At 35.4% G+C, this 21,719-nt stretch overlaps 1 protein-coding gene across 1 annotated transcript in view; it reads left to right on the forward strand.

Annotated features, from left to right (window-relative positions):
• WNK2 (WNK lysine deficient protein kinase 2) overlaps positions 1 to 19,164 on the forward strand; it is a 106,014-nt gene extending 86,850 nt beyond the window's left edge. Inside the window, exons 23-28 of the mRNA XM_029284461.1 lie at positions 2,152 to 2,372; positions 3,030 to 3,245; positions 4,299 to 4,397; positions 9,096 to 9,140; positions 10,460 to 10,719; positions 18,850 to 19,164. Coding sequence (XP_029140294.1) covers positions 2,152 to 2,372; positions 3,030 to 3,245; positions 4,299 to 4,397; positions 9,096 to 9,140; positions 10,460 to 10,719; positions 18,850 to 19,164 — 1,156 coding nt within the window. The remainder of the gene's footprint in view (positions 1 to 2,151; positions 2,373 to 3,029; positions 3,246 to 4,298; positions 4,398 to 9,095; positions 9,141 to 10,459; positions 10,720 to 18,849) is intronic.
• Positions 19,165 to 21,719: the final 2,555 nt, after the last annotated feature.

Below are 21,719 nucleotides of genomic sequence, written 5' to 3' on the forward strand. Positions count from 1 at the left end.
GGCTCTTCCAGCAAGCGGACCTGACCTAGGGTGGATTTTACATTGGGTTTTAAATATTCGGAAGACGCAACATTAAAATTCGGTTTAATTCGGTTTTAAGGGGGGGATTGTATATATGTTTTGGTTTTAAATATGTTGTGCGCCGCCCTGAGTCCCTGTCGGGAGAAGGGCGGCATATAAATTAAATTAAATAAATAAAATAAATAAATAAATAAATAAACAACAACAATGACGATGATAATGATGATAATGATGATGATGATAATAATAATAATAATAATAATAATAATAATAATAATAATAATAATAATAATAATAATAATAATAATAATAATAAAGTTGGAATGGACCTTGGAGGTCATCTAGGCCAACCCCCTGCTCAGGCAGGAAACCCTATACCATTTCGGACAAATGGCTGTCCAGTCTCTTCTTAAAAACTTACAGTGTTGGAGCATTCACCGCTTCTGGAGGCAGGTTGTTCCACTGGTTAATTGTTCTAACTGTCAGGAAGCTTCTCCTTAGTTCTAGGTTGCTTCTCTCCTTGATTAGTTTCCATCTGTTGCTTCTTGTCTTGCCTTCAGGCACTTTGGAGAGTAGCTTGACTCCCTCTTCTTTGTGGCAGCCCCTGAGATATTGGAACACTGCTATCATGTCCCCCCTCATCCTTCTCTTCATTAGACTACACATACCCAATTCCAGCAACTGTTCCTTATATGTTTTAGCTTCCAGTCCTCTAATCATCTTTGTTGCTCTTCTCTGTACTCTTTCTAGAGTCTCAACATCTTTTTTTACATCGTGGTGACCAAAACTGGATGCAGTATTCCAAGTGTGGCCTTACCAAGGCATTGTAAAGTGGTATTAATACTTCACGTGATCTTGATTCTATTCCTCTGTTAATGCTTGATTGCTGGTTTCTTTACTGTTAATTGTTGATAGTTGATCCTAAATGGTAAATGCTATCTTTAGTGTCATTTTTTAAATTGGTTGCTGGACCTATTACCATTCATCTTGACTTGCCTATTTTTAATTGTAGTCCTATTTTTTTCACCGTGCTCTTCAACTTTCGTTAGTAGAATTTCAGTTCATTTGTATTTTCAGACATCCAAGCATAGCAAAAGTTTTGATTTACTCAGCTGTACTGTACTGGTTCTTTAATCTTTCTCAATTTTAATAAATTTTAATTTAATTTAACATTGATAAATTATTACTATTATTTATTATTTGCCTTTAATGGCAAAGTCTCCTTTGAGTTGAACTGGACTGCTGATGGCCACATAGTTTTCTTAGCAGCAATACAGAAGTGATTTTCTTTGGAGATGGTAGTATACAAGCCTGGGACTTCACAGTCTAGCTTACAGCCTTCATATTACCTTTGGATTTTTCATCTAAGTACTACCCATTTAGCTTCTGAACCCAATCAAAGTACTGCCTCTTGATGAGAGGACATCCCCTACTAATGCTTGAAACAAAATCATCAGTATTCTCGGCCAAATTCAAAAATCTCCAGTCTTCTGGTTCTTGTTTCAGTTTTTCAGGGTTTCAAACTCTTTTTTTCTGAGTTTCTTTATTCCTTATTCATTGACCATATTGCATTTGAATGAAGTAGTCATTTCTTTGTAACTATTGCATTTTCTCCTATCCTATTACTACCTTTTTAACAAATAAATTTATAGATAGATTATTCTTCTGGTTCCCCTATCAAAAACCTCTCTATACTGTTTGGTTTATTTTATATTCTGTATAGTGGAGCCTTCTTTTTTTGAATCTTTTTGCTTTTTCATGATGGTCCTTTCACTATATTTAGCACTTGGCTGTCAAAACAATTTGCTGTTCTCATTGTTTTGATCATGCAACTCCTTAAAATATATATGCTGGCGTCTTCACTGTTCCTGAATGATTCATAAGCTTGCATAAATGTACCTTTTTCATCATAGAGATGGTTTTCATATTTGAACCATAATCCATGGTGGGAGCCACCAATTTTCATTTTGAAATTTATGTCCTGCACTGTAATTTTTTTAAAAAATATTTGATAATGATGTAATAAAAATGCATATCCTAAGACATTTTCTTAGAAATAGAGTTCTTAGAAATAGAGATGTCTTAATTTAAGAGTTACTTTCTTTCAGTGTTTTCATGTTTATTCTTCAGACACATGAAGGAAATTGCTGAGTTGCAGTCCCAACAGAAAAAAGAAATAGAAACTTTGTACCTTCGTCTGGGAAAACCACTACCACCCAATGTCGGATTTCTTCATTCTGCTCCACCAAGTGGCCGCCGAAGAAGAACAAGCAAGCACAAATTAAAAACTGGGAAATTGCTAAACCCCGTTATCCAGCAGCTCAAAACATCAAGTACAAGTATGTTTAAAAGTGATATTTTCCTTTTAACATACATCCAGTGAAAATTTCAAATTGTCGATTATTTTCTTAGGATTTTGTTTTTGTTTTTTGCAATTGTATTGTTCAATCAAAGGAAAGGGGGTAAAGATCTATAGGTTGGCTTTATTTGTCCTTAGTTTTCATGGGGAAGGGAATTAAATTAGGTTGAACCATATTAAACAGTTGGTGTAAGTTCCTTTCATTTTTACTTTATGTGATTATTCCTCTTTTATTTACATTGTCCGAAACATTGTTAAGAAACAAGGATGGTTCTTGAGATTGGTGCATCACTTGGCAGTATGAAAGCTTTTCCTTTCATTCTTTAAACATTAAAATAATCAAGATAAATAAAATTAGGTGAAGCATGGACTTGATGGAGACCAACATTAGTGTCTGCGAACATCACATTGGAGACATTGATGCTACACTATGGATAAAAATTGTAAACTATAGCCATTGTTGATTTTTATATATAATGAGAATTTACAGAAATGGTTAATTCTCTGAAACTGGTTTTCTGAGCATGTATCAGCAATGGATTTTGGTCAATTAAAAAATCTTCAGAATATTTTAAGTTTTCTTCAGATAATGGTTTCAGATTCTCTTATTGCTTCCAAGCTTAATGATTTTTGCATACATCCTGTTTAGGCAATATATCAGAGCATAAAGACCCTTTGGTTAAGGGAAGCACTAGAGCTCTAACAGACTCTACTGAAGCAACCGGACTGACTGTGTCCACATCAGCCATACTTGAGAGCTCAGTTCAGACTCAGCAACCTTGTTCTGTCAAGGCTTCATTGTCCTCTGATATTTGCTCTGGAGTAGCTTCTGAAGGAGGTGATGTCCGTGGAAATTCTGGCCAAGGTGATTTTATATCTTCAGAGTCATCTTTTATTCAATGCTTAAAACAGTCATTTTTCCACAGGGGAACAAAAATATGTGTTAAAGTGAGAAAAGGAAGTTTAAGGCTTTCTTTTTACTTGCTTTACTGATTAGATTTCTAAACCACCTTTCCTCCAGGACCTCATGGTGGTACATATAGCACTCCATGCTCCAATTTTTCCTCACAAAAACAACCTGTGAGGTAGGTTTAGCTAGGGAGAATGTCCAGCCCCAACCTCACCAAGAAACATCTGCTCAGCACATTGATTCAAAGCCTGTAGAAATGATGCTAACAGCGATACAACTAGAAAAGTTACTGATGTAAATCTAATAGCAATTTCACTGACCGTGCAAGGGATAGATGTCTAACCTGCTAGTGTTCATTTTGAAAATGAGCCATGAGAGGAAAATTAGTAGAGTATAAATACAAAATACAGTTAATGTTAACCAGTAGAGCATAGAGCACTTAAAAAAAAAGATCAGTAAAATTGTCCATTGTTGATTGAAATGATTCACAATCGGAAGCCGACTACTCTTTATCTCGCTTCATATTCTTTGGTTCTCTTAAGTCCCCATCCTTTCCTGCATATGCAGAATTTTTTTGGATTAAACTGTATTACTGGCCTGCAAAATGAAATTTAGAAATAATTACTCTTTAATCACATGGCATCAATTTTGGCTTCATTAGACGATTACTACATTCAGTAGTAGCAGTGTTACCTCTCATGGCCTAGTTTCATTGTGGTGTGGTAGTAGTAGAGCCCTTACACTGCTGCAAAGGGTCAGGATGATTATAAATGGTCACCTCTGGTTTGAATGTTCTGCCCAACTAATCCTATAAAGTATCTATTTTCTTCTGCTGTTGTTTTCACACCCTTTTGCTTATAGCCCATGAACTTACTCCTCTGGGGCAAGGTTAAAATGGAGGTGTGGATGATTAACTAACAAAGCTGATATGACTGATGGTGACATCTAATCGCAGCTATTTGTACTTTATAAGTGTCTTTGTTTTCTTCCCTTTATATTCATTTGCAGGCTGGACGGTTTTCCACCAAACGTCTGAGAGAGTGACCTATAAATCTAGTAGCAAACCTCGTACCAGATTCCTCAGTGGACCTGTGTCTTTGTCCATCTGTTTGTATTTGTTCTTTTGTATTTTATCACAGCCCATCTTTCTTTTATCATCTTTTTCAAAACTCATTTTTTATCGATTTATCTAATATGCTTGGCAGGAAGCCCCTTCTTGTAGACAATCACTCCCCCCCTCCCTTTTTTTAAAGTAATCATCTTAATTTAATTTATTTTGTTTCATATGGAAAGCTTTTGAACACTGCTTTTGGCTCATGCCTGGGTATCAAAAGCATGTGTGGAAGATCTCATCAATTTATTCTATGGTCTTATGGTAAATTCTTATCTTGGACATATCTTTTATGTGATTTTTTGCGTTGAAGTAATTTTTAATTTGCAATGTGACAATTGTAAATGTCTGCTGTCCTGATTCCGGTGATACCAAATCGAAACCCAGGCTTCTGTAGACGAATGGTCTCTTTCACACATGCTTTGGACTATGAAGACATGCATGTAGCAAGCTGATACTATTCTAGAAGGTCACTGAAGGGTAGAACGTCTGCACAAGGGCTGTATTCAAACAATATACAGTACTGTTTATATCCACTTTGTTGTTGTTGTTATTGTTGTTATTATTATGTTATTTCTCCTCTCCCTTGCATGTAGAAATGCTGAGAAATGCTCCTGCTAGCTCTTTAACACCATCTTTTCTAGGCAGCATTTTCCCCCACATTCTGTACTTTTGGGTTACTTTAAATGAATTTTCTTTAATGTGATTGTTTGGTTATCACAAAATACAATATGGCTTTTATTAGACATTCATCTAGCTGGAGCACTTTACTCAGTTAATTTTTCTTATGACCTTATGTGACCTCAGAGATGAAGTCAACAAGCAGTTCATCAAAGCACAGAATAAATTAAAATTCCTAATGCCATTCTCAGAATAGTCTATTGATATCCTGTCCAGATGCAACTAAAACTAGACTGTTCTTGATTGTATGATTATACGAATTGGCTATTCAACCAGTTGTCACAAATATTTATTTTTAAGTTTGTTTTTGTAAAACAAATGCTTATTATAAGGCAAAATACTTTGGGATATTTTGGTACAATAAGACTATATTGTACTAATGAGAAAAATCTAAGCCATAGTTACAAGTAAGATAAAATAGTGCCACTATACAGAGATATTTATATTGAGTTAACATTCAGCAAATTCAGTATTCATTTTCATCAAAGTTTTATCATTGGAACTATACATCTCTATCATTATTACAGGGGTACAAATCAAAGGCACAAAGCTACTTAAAATTCATCCTTCTTGCTCTCTATTTTCAATAAAATAATGTCCACATTTTTAGACTTAACAATGAAAGTGTTTTTAGTATTCATAAACATCTTTGTATATGAAAACAATAATATTAAAATTCAGTTATAATTTCAAGATAAAAAAATCTAATATTCTTGGATTATTTGGTAGTTCTGTGTGGTACTACATGCATGATATATATGCAGAAGATCCAAGTTCAGGGTTTGGCAATTGCAAGGAAAACTGGAAAAAAATCTTCCCTAAAACCTGGGACAATTAGTGCTAATTGCTATTAACAGTTGGGCATTTATTCACCATCTACCATATTGGCTGAAAGGAGCCAATGATTTGGCTCAATATAAGGCTCTTTCCAGGATAAGTATGTTCAGAATGAAATATTCAGTTGTTTTTGACAGCTAAGCTCTACAGAGCAATTGTTAATGTTATGCTACCAATGTTATTAATTGCATTGGGTTTGTAGACCAATATGGTCAAAGATAGGTGAGGAACTGTTTTACAGATAGTCCTCGACTTACAACAGTTCATTTGGTGACTGTTTGAAGTTAACAGTGGTACTGAAAAAAGTGATTTATGACCATTTTTCACACTTATGACCATTGCAGCATCCCCATGGCCACGTAATCAAAATTCAGATGCTTGGCAACTAACTCATATTTATTACGGCTGCAGAGTCCTGGAATCATGTGACTACTTTTTGCGACTTTCTGATGAGCAAAGTTAATGGGGAAGCCAGATTCACTTAACAGCCATGTTACTAACTTAACAACTGTGGCAAGAAAGATTGTAAAATGGGACAAAATTCACCTGTCTCACTTAACAACAGAAATCTTTGGCTCATTTGTGGTCGTAGGTTGAGGACTACGTGTATTCTATTCATCTTGTAATTCATAGGAGTCTTCCAGTTCTTAGTAAATATCTCAGAGATTATAGGAAAATACTCAGAGATTAACTTTTACCCCTAAGCTGTGAAATTGCTTTATGTGGTACAAAATGACTCACTGAATTTTATTGGGATGGGATACCAATTGACATCTGATGAACCAGCAAAATCATGACAGTATTTTTCTTACACTTTATGGGCACATGTAAAGGGAATATAATTCTGTAGGTTACTTTAGAAAGTTGAAACCAAAATTGCACATAATGCATTGAAATCTCTTAAAATCTGGAAACACATTTCTAGAAAAAATACTTAATTTATAGTAGTTTGAATAGAAACTGTTCTCTTTTAAAAAAAATAGTATTTAAATCTGTATATAATGCTTGGGAATATTCATTGTAATTATAAACTTAAAATCTAATTATATGGGCATCTCGGCTATATGGTCTCTTAAAACTAAATTGTTGTATAGTACTAACTTTAAAGACCATGCAAAGTACAAACGTACTAGATTGTGTAGATGGTTACTTATTTAATCAATAAGATGGTTAAGGATTTACTATCTTGTATATAAACAAAAATGCATTTGCATATGGTTACTACAAGGAAATTCTCAGAAGAGACCACTGAAAAACTAATACATAGGAAAATATGTTAAATTTAGGCATGGTCTTATCACTCACTTTGATCCTTTTTCCAAAAGGGTCCCAACTAAAACCAAAGAGTTCAGTCATATTTATCGGAAGGAAGGAAGGAAGGAAGGAAGGAAGGAAGGAAGGAAGGAAGGAAGGAAGGAAGGAAGGAAGGAAGGAAGGAAGGAAGGAAGGAAGGAAGGATAGCATAGCATAGCATAGCATAGCATAGCATAGCATAGCATAGCATAGCATAGCATAGCATAGCATAGCATAGCATAGGAAAGAAAAGGGAAGGGAAGGGAAGGAAGGAAGGAAGGAAGGAAGGAAGGAAGGAAGGAAGGAAGGAAGGAAGGAAGGAAGGAAGGAGAGATATAAACTGACCTTCTTTTGAGAGATTACTATGGAAAGAAAGGAATTATATCTAATCATATGTTCATTATGAAAGTATTATTCATGTTATTTCTTTACCATATTTTGATTCCCACATGAAGTATAAATAACTAATGTACAATTATTATTTTGGAGCTAGACCCAATTCATGTTCCATATCAGCAGACATCCATTAATCTATAATCAGATTTTATTGTTCTGGCACTAAAATAAGTACTTTGTTGATGTGCACAAACATTATGGAGTCTGCTATTCCTACATGATTGAGAGTTACCAATAGAGAGATTGAATGTAGACAGTATAACAAGCCAGCAGCATCTATGGTAAAAGATGACAACGCCAAAAATGACAAAACAGCTGGGGAGATACAATATAAATGCAGCTGATATGTACTTGCATCCTGACATTTTAATACTTAGGTCATGGCATTTGTGTGATGGTATCACAATGAAGGTCTCTCCCTTGGCTAAAATTAAAATAAATATTCAGCACAAGGCTTGGTGAGGTGAAACATGTGGTTTTCTTTCTATTTGAAAGATTGGCCCATGTAACACTCAAACTGATCAATGCCATTGGAGTAAATAAGTATAGACATGTACACACATGTATACATGCATTACTGTCAAACTTTGGAATGACTTGGATTGTGTTTGCATGAAAAGATAGATAATCATTCTACCATATTAGGAACCACCTGATTAATGATGATAGACGGTTGTGAGGTACCAACCTGCACCTAACATTGAATAACCCCCTGTGACACCACTGCAATATTACAAAGGCAAAATAGGTAGGTTTAGATAAATAAAAAAGAAAAAAATAAGCCATCTAGAGCTAGACCAATTAATAACCTTCCTGCTGACTTTCTGTCAGAATAAATAGATCTCCTTATTTTGTCTTTTTAGCCTGTTGTTAACACTGCATTTGATTCAACTGAGTATTCTTAACTAAGCAGTAGGATTTTTCTATCCATCTCATCAAATAATAAAGAATTATAGGAAATGCCATCTCCTATACAGTAGAGCTGTAAGGGTCCAAATGCAGTTTGATGATAAGATCAAGATAAAGCAATTCATTGTCTTGCATTTCAATATATACTTTCAATTTGATGGGCCTTAGTTCTGCAGAACTCGATCTAAAACCTGAAATAGGAAGTTCTTGCTACCAGTCTATTCTTATTTTTATAATTAACTGAGAGAAATCAGAGGTATTCCATTTACTGTGCACACAGAATAGGATCTGATTCAGAAGCAACATTGATTAGAAATACTATTCTATGTAACGAAAATTGTAGGAGCCAATTAAAACTTCTGCAATGTTTTATTTTCATAGCAGTAAATTTCTATAGGCTTTGAGCAGCCCCATTATTTCTTCTTTTACACCTGAACTGCTGACTTTCTGTCTGTTCCTTCTTGCATAATGGTTATTTTTATTGTTTAAAAATACAGAAGACTGTCCATCAGACTCTTTCATTTTTCCCTTTTTAGTCTTACCTAACTCTATATATCTTGTATCATTTTACCTTGTAGGGTCCACCCTGAAACGACTATGTCTAGGCAAAGATCACAGTAGTAGTAACTATCCCTCTCTCTTTTATTTTTGGCTTTTTGGTATTTATTTTTGAGCATGGGCTGCTTTGTTTAAATATAATCTAGTGGTTTATTTAACGGCAGACTGCATTGATGATGGCATTTAAATTATGCTGCTTATGAATTAAACATAGCTTTGCATGTTCGTGCTATTTTTGGGTGCATGCCTGTTGCAAGATCATCATAATTTCAGTATGTACATGTGTATTTTAATAAGATAAAGCTGAGTCATATGCTTGCTAATTAACTCGGCTTCCTTATAATGTTCTTTTGTGGCTGGCTGACTAATACAGTTCAATAGTTCCTCTCTGTTGAAATGCTTGAAGTACTGAACAGTGACTGAAGTATAAACTGGGGGGAGCACTTTCACTGTCCTATTTTTCAAGGAGCATAAGAATTCACATTAGTTCAATGCATGAGAAGTTTTAAAGAAAGGCATAAGGCTTTATGTAAGTAAAACAAATACTAATAGTGTTGCTTGTGTTCTCTGCAAATTCATAATGCAGAAATAGTCATTTAGTATGTTAGTTTATTGGATGTGATACCATTTCAATGCAACTTTGAACTTTTCTGCTTCAAATTTTGGTCATTTTGAAATTAGGATACATGTTTTTGAGATAATTGGAAAAAAAATTTATTTCAGACTCATCAGTCAATTGTCAATACTGCTTTATTTCACTTTGCTACTTAATTGGTTTTAATGCCTCTATCGCAAAATACTTTGAGTAATGGTATCAACAACAGTCGTCCCAGTTTCAGGATATATGTATAAATATTTTTATAATTAGATTGAATATATTTACTTACCATGTTTATAGTCTTTCAGATTATGACCACTTGTGTCATTCATTACTACCATCTCAAAACTGAATTTTTTTAAACAAGGAAAAGATTAGTAAAATCTTTAAACTGCATTTCATTTCAGAATAGAGTAAGGCGGTACTTGTGAATTCTGCAGAAATATAAAAATTTTAATGGCTGCAAAGATAGGGTTTTTTTATCCAATTATGACTCAAGAAAAATAAACAGGCTTCTGTGAGGAAAGAAGATTTAATTTATCCTAGGCTAAACTAATACTCTGAATAACAAAACTAAAATCCCTCTGAACACATATTTAAACATGTGTTTATGCTACTGGAAGACCATTTTTGAAGCAAAAAAATGTTCTTCAGAAGAAGCAGCCAATTGATTAAACATATAGCAATTTCAGAAACACCATGAATTGTAATAAATATACTGAAAAGAAAAAAAATATGTTTTTATATATGCATATAATTGATTCTTACCTTTCCATGATATCTTAGGATCCTCAACAAACAGCCTTGTAGCATACCCAGATCCTCTGCCACAAACAACAATACAGGTTCAGGTACAAGCCAACAACAGTAACAACAAGAAAGGAACCTTCACAGATGATCTCCACAAATTGGTGGATCAATGGACAAGCAAAACTGTGGGAGCTGTGCAAGCAAAGCCATCCTTAAACCAACTTAAACAGAATCAAAAACGGCAAGACATGGAGCCCAAGGCTAATCCCATGCAGACACAGAATGAGACTTGTGGAGTAAGTGGCACTCCTTGAAGAGCATTACGTTTTACTTTGGGTCTGAAAGCCATTGCAAAACTGATGTTTGGAGGAGGACATAAGCTTTTCAAAAAAAGCATATTCCATATAAAATCCATTTCAATTCATTGACTGCTAAAAATAACTTAAGAATTTTTTTTATCAACTTGGACTTGAGCTTGACGATATATGTATGGTTCAGTATATAACTTTTTGCAAATTGAAAATTGTGGAAATAGTTTATACACAGCAATATGTTCACTGGTAATCAAATATTGCCTGTCTTAAATAATTTCAATCAACATCAATGAAGTTTATTTTATGTATTTTTCCCAAAAAGTATCATTAATTCCATAGTTGGTGTATTGACAGTAGTTAGTGGATTTTGCAAGTGACTCTGCCAATAGTCCAACTTTAGAACAGAGTAGTGACAACTGTTAATATGATTCTACATAAATTTATTCAAAAGTAAGTCCCCTTAGTTCAGTGGCTTGATTTTTTTTTACTTATGAATGAATACCTATCAAGTCTGACTGAATACAGTAGGGACTTCTTAACAAAAAGCTTCAGATGTCATTGTAAATGATCACTTTGAGTTGAATAAATGCATAACATTTCATATAAAGAAATATATTTAAATATACCAGAGTGGCTTAAAGTAAAAGATGGGTATAATGTATTCACTTCACCATACTTCCATTATCCATTTTCAGTGCTTTAGCTTATCATTTTCAAACACATCTGTCCCTGAATTCATGTAAAATAAACATATATGCAAAACTAGAGCCATAATATTATGGCTTGAACCAATTATCATCCCATTCTCTTCTTTCTGCCTACAGAATTCAAACACAGTTATTGCAAGCAAGGCTGCTCCAATACTTTTTGAAGTTTGGTGGCATTTGAAATAGAATATAAATTAGATCCATCCTCTTTAGCATATAAGAATGGGGCAAGCACTCTTTACTGGCAGCACTGTAAACATCTGGATTGACCAAGTCATAAATAATGTGCCAGGGCCATTGAATCAGGGCAGTGTATTTATTTATTTATTTATTTGTATTTATGCAGAAATTTGTATATTTTCTGTTCCATGGAGGAGATGCATGAGAGAAGAATCTTAATATATTTGAAAAGGAGGAGAAACATCTAATGAGTGTTGTTTATAAAGTATCAAGTGGTTTGCTTAAGCTACCTTGCTAGAATTTATTCTTTAGTCTTGGATTCCCTTGGCAGATTATCGTTGCTTTTTTTTTTTTACTTCCACAGAATCTAAAAAGCAGTAAATAACTTTTCTGTTAAGTTATAATAACAGAAAACAATGGCATTGGAAGGAGAGGGATGTATTCATATTTATCCATGAGGAGCTAGGCGCTTTTCATTAAAACAATTAAATTCATAGGAAACAAGTACACTTAAACATTTCTTTAAATCATATTTTTAATTAAAAATTTCATTTGCATAGTAGTGACTTTGCAGACTTCTAATATTTCATATTAAAAGATATAGATTGTACTGTTGATGGAGAATAGAAAAAGGATGGAGCCAAATGGCAGGGTCTGCCTCAGCAACAAGAAAAGTTCCCAGAAACTTATATATATTTTCTATCTGGTTACTGCAAATAGGTATCTGATTATGGACAATGCTCTTTTTGAATACTACACAGCTTCCATTTCTGAAAACAAAAAGTACATGTGATGACATTATTGTTTTGTTACAGCTCTGAAGCAACAATACATACATGTCTAGGAGATTAGTCAGTACAAAAACACTATAATAACACAAAGGTTCTTAAAGTTGTGAAGCCCCCTAATAGAGAGTTCTCTATATGATTGTTTTTATTCCATTGTCAGTCAACTAATTAAATGGAAGAAGTAGACTTGTACTTCCCAAGCCTTGGCCCAACCGAGGGTAACACTTCAGCAACCATCGTTGCAATTGAACCAGTCCCTCACATTTACGTACTCACCTGATACAGTCAGGATTTTGATAAAGTGGTGCCAAGCATTTCCAAAGAATGTCTGTATATTCTGGTGAGATCTAAGAAAAGGAAAAGGCTGAAAAGTACTGTACTTGAGGGAGACAGAATTTTTATTACCAGGTTTTGTACATTCTTACAATATATATGTATACATAATTGCTGTGCAAACAAATCTAATCACGAAAGTTGAATGCATGCTGTTTCAGTGCAAATGTACTATTTTTTTCCTTACCATACACTATAAATACTACACGTGTTATTTTTATTCAACAAACAGCTCCGTTCCTTTTAGCATCATCCTTTTCTCTAAGAAAAAAAAAACTTTGTATATTTTACTTGAAAAAGCCGGTGACTCTTGGATCAGTTTCATAAAATCTTACAAGAATTCTCTTGTCCTGTTTTATTTGATATCCAAAACAATATAAGCAGTATAGCTCACACTTCCTCCCCCCTCCCCGACCCCATGCCTAAACAGAATTTACTTTTCTTTGCTTGTTTTTCACCAGGAACTCTTGTAATAAAGGACATGATTTCTCAACCTGGCTGAAAAGCATGAGCAGCCAACAAAGATGTGCTCTTTTGTTTTTGACATCAGTCGTGCACAAAGGGGGCTACAATAGCTCACTGTTCTTTCCATCTAATGGATATGTGTAGAATATAATTAATAGCTCATGAGTTCATATGAGGACCTTTCTCTAATATTGCTTAAACTGATAAGTAATACCTGTTGGAACAAAAAAGTAAGAAAATAGAATTTTGAACTACTGGAGGCTATTTCCTTGATTGATGGATAAATGTAAACAAAATATAACTACATAATATGAGTGTGTACGCACACCCTGAGTGTTGCAAGTTGGGTAAGATACAGACTTCCATGACTTAAAGATGGAGAAAAAAAATAAATGCAAAGTAAACTACAGGCTTGTAGCAATTCAGTGGTTTGGGTGTACAGGTACCTGTAGTCCACACTTATGAACTGTGGGACCAGAAACTCCATTGCTAAGTGACAAGGTTGTAAGGTGAAAAGTCACATGACCACACAGATTTATAACATCAATTCTGGCTGCAGTAATTAAGTGAATCACAATAAGTTATTAAGGGCAATGTCTCAAGACCATGACTTGTGATTTCCTATTGATTTTGCTTTTGGGAAGCCAGCTGTAAAGATTGCAAATGGCAATCATGACCATGAGACTCTGTGACTGTCATAAATGTGTGCTGGTTGCCAACTGCCTGAATTGTAATGGGATGGTACAATGCCCACAACTTTGAGGACCAATCATAAGTTTCCTTGTTCATTGCTATCCTAATTTTAAATGGTGGATGAATACTGATCAGTAAGTGGGGACTACCTGTATTATCTTATGAGCAGCATAATATTCAAGTAACATTTAGAATTTTGAATGGGAGCATAGTGTTCAGAATGGATTAAGTGAGCAAAATAAAACAATCAGTGGAAAGACTTGCCTCCAGAAGTTGTGGGTGCTCCAACACTGGAATTTTTAAGAAGAGATTGGACAACCATTTGTCTGAAATGGTAGAGGGTTTCCTGCCTCAGCAGGGGGTTGGACTAGATGATACTGTAAATACTGTAGATACATATATGAATGCAGAAGTCCATATTCAATACCTTTGCAGACCTTGAGTCCTGACCACTGATGGTGGCTTCCGAATGTAAGCCAGAAAAAAAATAAGAATGTTTATGCTCAGCTGATTTCTACAAAATTTAAACACACTTGGTAGCACAATTCTAGTTCTATTAATTCAGGTATAAGTTGAAAAATAAAGTTCATCCATAAGTAGTTTCCAGCATTTTTATATCATTGTCTTCCTGTATCTGAAAGAAGAATCGTGGTTAATATAAAATCTGGCTACCAAGATCTTTAGGCATAAAGATTCAAAAATTAAAACTCAGGATGCTGTAAAGGCCTTAATTCATTCATTTTTATTTTTCCATACCTGGCTTTCTAGCTCAAGGAGCCAACAATAAAAAGTAAAACAAAAATAGTGCAAATGTTGGAAAAACAGTGAAAAATCCTATTAAAGATAACCCAAATTGATCACAGAAGGATTGGAAGGGATCTTGGAGGGCATTTCTTCCAATGTTCTCCCAATACAAGAATCTGCTCCTTTGGCATCCCTAACAGCTAGCCATCCAGCCTCTGTCTAAACACCTGTCCTGAAGGAGTTTATACCCTTCCAAGGCTGTCTATTTACTCTTTAAAAATTAGTTCTTGCTGTTAAAATATTTTCCCTGATGTCCAACCAAAATTTACTTCCTTATCATTTAAACTCTCTTCTTGTCCTGACTTTGGAAAAAAAAACTGAGCAATTCTACCTTGTCTCTTCCACAATAAGTTCCTCAACTGCAATTCTTGAGTCCCTGAACTAATAAATATGAAACCCAGATTTATTTCATCTTTTCAAGTAGCTATTTTATTTTTCTAGTCTTCGAACCTTCTTCCTTCGCAGTCCAGTTAAGTATCTTGATCTTTTCTTCTCTCTCGTGCCTTTTTAACTTTCTGGCTTTTTAAAAATCTCTTTTTATTTCCTCAGACTTCTGTTACCTAGGCCTTTCTACTTTCTTATGATCTAAGAGCTTTTGAGCATTTTCTCTTTATCTTTTTTAAAATCCATATCTTTCCTAAATCCTCTGATTTGGCTAATACCTTGCAAAATACTGTTCAGTCACTATATATTTTAGTCTGAAATATTTTATCTTTCAACGTTTCTCTTTTTCACTATACATATCTGATGAAGACTCTTGTGTTTGATAATTCCATTATTGTGGAAATTAATCATATATATTGTACAATGGTACTTCATGTGGCTTGCTCATTTATTCAGTTGCTTTACCAGTACAACAAAGCATTGGAAATGTTGGTGGAATTTAATTGGCATTAATCTGCATTTAAAAGCTATGAGTAAAAATGGGAAAACAGTAATTTCCCTTCCTCCTATGATGTAATGTGTTCTTAAAATGGAGACTCAAACAAATCAGCATGGGTAGTGGCCCAACCATTGCAAATGAGGAATAATGGCTGAAAATAATCAAAACACAATTTTCCATTCCATAGATAGTAGTCTCCAATGAAAAGCCATCTACACGGTACTGTGTGATATAAAAATGTGATTGAGTGTCCTAGTGGGTGATGTCATAAAGAATGAAGCTTGAAGCCAGCAAATCTCTCAATGTTTCTTCATATCCTGGATGATTTTCCCCCCAGTATCATAAATTAGTTATATTTTTCTTTAGCTCTGAATTTTCTGGAATAATTCTTTGCAAATCAATCAACAAAGAAGTTCTGAAAAAAATCAAATGAGGTTTCATATAATGTGTATATACAATAACCACATATCATCAAGATTGTGTCAGTTTAGTGCCCAGATATGTGATGGTCACAGTCATATCTTACTCCACAATTGCAAAACTATTTATACATGTGGTCCTTGCTTAATAACCACTTGTTCAGAGACCATTCAACTATGTCAATCGCAGTATCCCCATAGTCATGTGACTGCCATTTGCAACCTCCTTTGCCAACTTCAATGGGGAAGCTGGCAGAAGATTGAAAATGGCGACCACATGACATCGAACTTAATGGCATTGTGGGATTTGCCTAATAATAGCAACGGTAAGTGCCAGAATTTTCATTGCTAAGCAACTCGTCATATGAGGGGTTTTATAACTGTGTTGTTTAGTGACAGAAATTCCAGTCCCAATTATTGCTAAGAGAGGACTACCTGTATAGATATAACTTCTTTTAAAATGATTTTTTTACAGATTGAGGCTAATTAACTAAGACCAGACTCTGCTAGAATTTTAAGCTAATGAAGTTTATGTATCTAATGGGCACCAAGGTTGGGGAAAGACTCATATGAACAATTGTGGCATAAAGGGCAGGCCCCTCTGCCTAAATGAAGTGTCCTGAGCCAAATCCATTCTGCAAAACAACTTTATCTGTCCTTAAACAGCTTTTCCAAATATGTTACAAGGCCACAATAGTAAATATAGTGAAATAGCAATTATGTTCTGACCATATGTTCATTTCTGTGGCACCCCTGTTTTTATACTTTGCTGCAGATCATACACGTTGTTATTCTGCAATATTGAATATTTAATAATGAATATTCCTCAGATAACAACTATTGGTATTTCCCTTGGTTAAAGAATCGAGAGAGAGAAACAGCACATTATTCTGCAGATTTGATTTACTTCTTCAACTTAATGTTAGTCAGAAACAAACCTATTTCCTATTCCAGAACCTCTGCCTGGATTATGGAGTATTCTGAAAAAAAGTAAAAATTGGCCATGGAACTATAAATTATTTATCTTTGTTCTACTAGCAAGACATGATATCTTGGGTTGGGACAACTATATTGGAACAGCTTTTTCTTTCTTAGCAACAATAAAATCCATTCTTTTCGAGCAAATTCTCTTTATTCCCAGAATAAAAACATGCAGTGTTTTAGAAGAAAGACACCAGTAAATAATGTTTTCAGATTAGTATTTCACACAATCAATATTGCACAGGAATTTGAATTGAGCTTTGGCTTGTCAGCCTGATCTAGGAATCAATTAAGTTAAATGGCTGCTAGCCCAAGAATAATTCTACAGAATACAGTAGGATGTACAGGTAGTCCTCAACTTACAACCATTTGTTTAGTGACCAAAGTTACAACAGCACTGAAAAAAGTGATTTATGGCTGGTTTTCCCACAACCATTGCAGCATCCCCATGGTCACATGATCAAAATTCAGGCACTTTGGCAACTGACATGTATTTATGACCAGGGCTTTTTTTCTCATAGAACACCCAGAACGGAGTTCCGGCACCTTTTTTGGATGGAACCTTGTAGGGTAGGCAAGGTGGGTTGTATGACGTGTGAATTCCGGCACCTTTTTTTTTATAGAAAAAAAGCACTGTTTATGACAGTTGCACTTTCCCAGAGGCATGTGATCACCATTTATAACTTTCCCAGATGACTTCTGAGAAGCAAAGTCAATGGGGGAAGACAGATTCACTTAAAGACTACACAATTCACTTAATTTCAGTGATTCACTTAGCAACTGTGGCAAAACAACAACAACAACCCAGCTTTGCTTAACAATGGGAATTTTGGGTTCAATTGTGATTGTAAGTTGAGAACTACCTCTAGAAAATATGCCAAGAATGAAGACACGTTTACATTCCCTAAGATGTTTTGCTTTTCATCTGTGTACTTGTGTACTTTTCCCAATTTAAGAATGGTCAGTCCCTGGGTGTAATTATCAATCTGATTTCATACTTACGGACCCTGGGATTTGCCTCAAAGAAAGATTGTTCAGGAGTAGGTGTTAACTTAATGGAATTACTGTCAAAAGTTGTAAATCGTTTATGAAATTAAACCCCGCTAACCAGATCCAGGGGGAATCAAGCAATACTTTGGTCTATATTTAACCTCATAGTTCTCAAAATGTCAGCTGCTCTCAGTGATCCAAAATTTCTTTCATCTAGTTTAGCTGTGCCTGGATATGAAACTGACTGAAGAACTCTGTGTCTGTATGCAAATGTCTATTCAAGTGGTAGAAACACATCTGAGGGAGAGACTTTAAAGTTATTGCAGTTACTTAACAAACGGAGGGAAAGGGTTAACTACTTACTACAATTGGATGCTTTGGGAACATACTTTCCATTTTATAGCATTTTATAGATGACTAGTTTTCCAAATTTAGCCATTGGCTCTTTAAAATGTGCATAACAAAAAAGTTCTCCAGCTAATATCAGCTACCGCTGGAGAAATAGCCGTAGCTGATGTTGCTTTAAGGAAAGTGGTGACTTGTCACATTCATTTGTTAACTGTTCCTGCAGAGAGAAATGATGATTATTTGGTGGAGGGGTCTTGCCCTACTTAAAAATGCATTGGATTCAGCTAGAATTCCCTTGGTGTTTATAACATGAGAAGGGGTTGTGTTAGAGCACCACCGTGAGAAGGAGTTGTGCGTTCATCCTCTTATTGGCCATTTCGGCCACAGGAGGGAGCATGTCCAGCATGTATCCTCCAAACAGAGGGTTAAAGAGATGGGTTGACAATGATAATTTCTATGAACTGCTCTGTAAAAGAGGAAACAAGAATTACAGCTACACTTTCTTATGTTTGCTTTTATAGGTTAATGCAGCAAGAACAGGAATGGGGAAAAAGTGTGTTGTTCCAGTGACTTGTCCACTGTCAGCTGCATTAACTTCTGGAGTTCCACCATCCCAGCCAGTGCCTAAGCCAGGTACTCTCCTAACTGGCCCAGTCAATCCTTATGTGATGCCTCTTGGTCAGTATGGAGGACTTCTCCCTACGACCTTCTTTGGAGTGCCCTGGTCGGGCCCAACCACCCAGCCGGGGATGAGAGGAGGCCAGAGCATTGCACAGTTTCCAGCTCTTGGCCCCAATAGCTTCCAGTTGTTTCCAGTGCCCCTGCAGAGGCCCTAATTTGGAATGACCTCAGTAGCTGACTTCCAAATGGCAACCGTCCAGTGCTTAGCTCCTAGGCAGTCTGTTTCTCCCTGCTGGCCCCGTTCAGGCTCACTAGTTCATTAGCCATGCCCCCCTCAGGCCGGCCCGGTGAAATGCTTTCCCACCAATCTATGTGCTCTTCGGCAATCCTTCCTTTTCCTTCGTTGCCGAAGACGATTGATTTTCTTCTCTGGTGTTTGAAACAGCTATGTTCAACACTAACGTACTTGAATTGATGGGTAGGAGAACCGTACTGATCTTACAGGAGTATAGTGCCTTGAATTCAAGCTTTTCAGTTCAAACTGGGAAGGTTAAAATAATCATAACAATAACTGAAAGGTGTACTTTATTTACAAACTGCTTGGGAAAAGCTTAACTCTTTTATTTGCAAAAAATATAAAGGTATAAATTTAATGGTGACAGTTTACATCCGAAATTCTGGACCAGTTTTCTTTTCTCCTGTTAAATGCTTTTAATTTAACCAATGGCGTGTTTGGTAGTTTAAATAGTTACCTGCTCTCTGACTGGGGCTCCATCCCTTTGAGTAAAGGGTAATGAAATGAATCGCTTTGTTGTTATTGAAGGAGCCTGAATGTAAGTTGTATCTCTGTGTTCGAGGAAAACAATTGTTATGTGGTCTTTCTGGAAAAGCAGTTGCAAGTGACAACCTCTCTTTTTCTTTCAAAGAGCAAATTTGGCAGGCAGATGTTCTTCCCCCTCTGATATTCAACTGTAACATTTTTTGCCATCTTCTGAACCATCTAATTCAGTTACATTAGGAACCTTGCATGTTTCATGTGTGAAATGTACTTAACCATAATTCTTGACATTAGGACGACAGGTCAAAGTTATTGTAAGATCTTTGTAAGTACGGAAATCTCCTTGCATGTGATCTGCCTGCCCACCAAATGCTTAAAAGTATTCTCCATGAAAATGGAATTGGCTTTGACTTGTGCTTCCTTCCTTCTTAACATTCGCTTTATGTTACCGTATGTAGAATTTGCATCTTCACCTGTCAGTCTTAAAGGCACACGAGAGCCACTCTTTATTTGCAGGTTGGCAAGTCTTTGTTCCTTTGGTGGAAAAGGAGCGAAGAATCCCATCTACGAATATAGTGGCACACACTCAAAAGAATCACAGTACTAAAGCTGAAGGCACACTGCTTGCACTTTGCCACTCTCAATATGGCAGCGGTATTTTTAAACTGCCTGCTGAAGGGATGGAGCTGTTTTGCGCTGCCCATCTGTTATTTGTATGAGTCTACTGTACTTTGAGCATTCAAGAACTGTCTGCAATATTTTGTTGGTACCATTGAATATGATGCCGTCAATTCTGTTAGAATTGAATTTTGTAGAACTTGACGCAGTCTTCTGCCTGGGGAGAATACATCTATAGTAAGAGATTTCTGTTCTCTGTAACATGTATCTTTACATTGTTTGAGACTTTATTTTAGATTCATGTATGTATGCTTTATGAGCATAAACACCGAAAATGTCTTCTCAGTGTCTCCCCCTTTCGCTTGCACTGAAACTTCCCATTTGCCACGACTGCCTGTTGTACAACCTGTTTCAGCCCCTTGTATATGATGGTCAGTGGTATAACCTCTCGCTACCAAGAGACTGTATATATTCAAGAAAAGGGGAAAAAATAAACCTTTTTGTGCTTGAAAAAAATGTGTTGCTAAAAGTTTCAGCTATTAAGGAGCAATTCCACAATTCAACTTCATTCCCCCATTATCAGGGACAGGTACATTTTTAAAGCAATCCGTGCAGTCAAATGATAGGTAGGATATCTAGAATTAGAACTGAAATGTTTCATGCCTGTGCTTACAGTGATACCTTGTCATCAAAATGAGCAACATTTTAGAAGATGGAATCGGCAAATAAGTTCCACATACTGTCTGTATTTTTTTCATCAATTCATTAATCACATTTGGTGGAACAGGGCTTGATCATTATTGACTAGTTTTATTACCAATATTAACTTCTGTCTATAACTACAAGTTATTCCAAGTTTAAACAAAAAATAGCTATGGAAAGATGTTTATTATTTAGCAAAAATCAATACAATAACATTAAAACATTAAGATCCCTTAAACTTTGATTATACATGTTGCACAAGAGAAAAAAGATGTAATGGGGAATGAATCAGATGGAGGAGTTATGCTATTTCAGCATATCAAAAAGATTACTAGCATAACACATTTTGCATAATTTTAATGCAGTCAATATAATGTTTTAAATCAGTTGCGTATACCTTGAAGAAAGGTAGATGCCAACATTAAACTTGAAGTCTTCTGTGGAGGGGTTCTCTATTACTGAGATATACACCTCATCCTAAAAGTTGTGACCTCTCAAAAGTAAATATTGGGAAAGAGCCTAATTTAGGAGTAGAATATTTATGTGTCTGTTTATTTCCATTTTAGAGAATTACCGATCATTGTATAAGGCTCACATTTGAGAAATTTTAAAATACCTGAGATTTTACTTCATAAAGTAAAATTTGTCTACATGCAAACTTTGACCCATTTC

This window comes from Protobothrops mucrosquamatus, unplaced genomic scaffold (genome assembly GCF_001527695.2).
Source record: "Protobothrops mucrosquamatus isolate PMUCROS unplaced genomic scaffold, P.Mucros_1.0 scaffold617, whole genome shotgun sequence".
Classification (NCBI taxonomy): Eukaryota; Metazoa; Chordata; class Lepidosauria; order Squamata; family Viperidae; genus Protobothrops; species Protobothrops mucrosquamatus.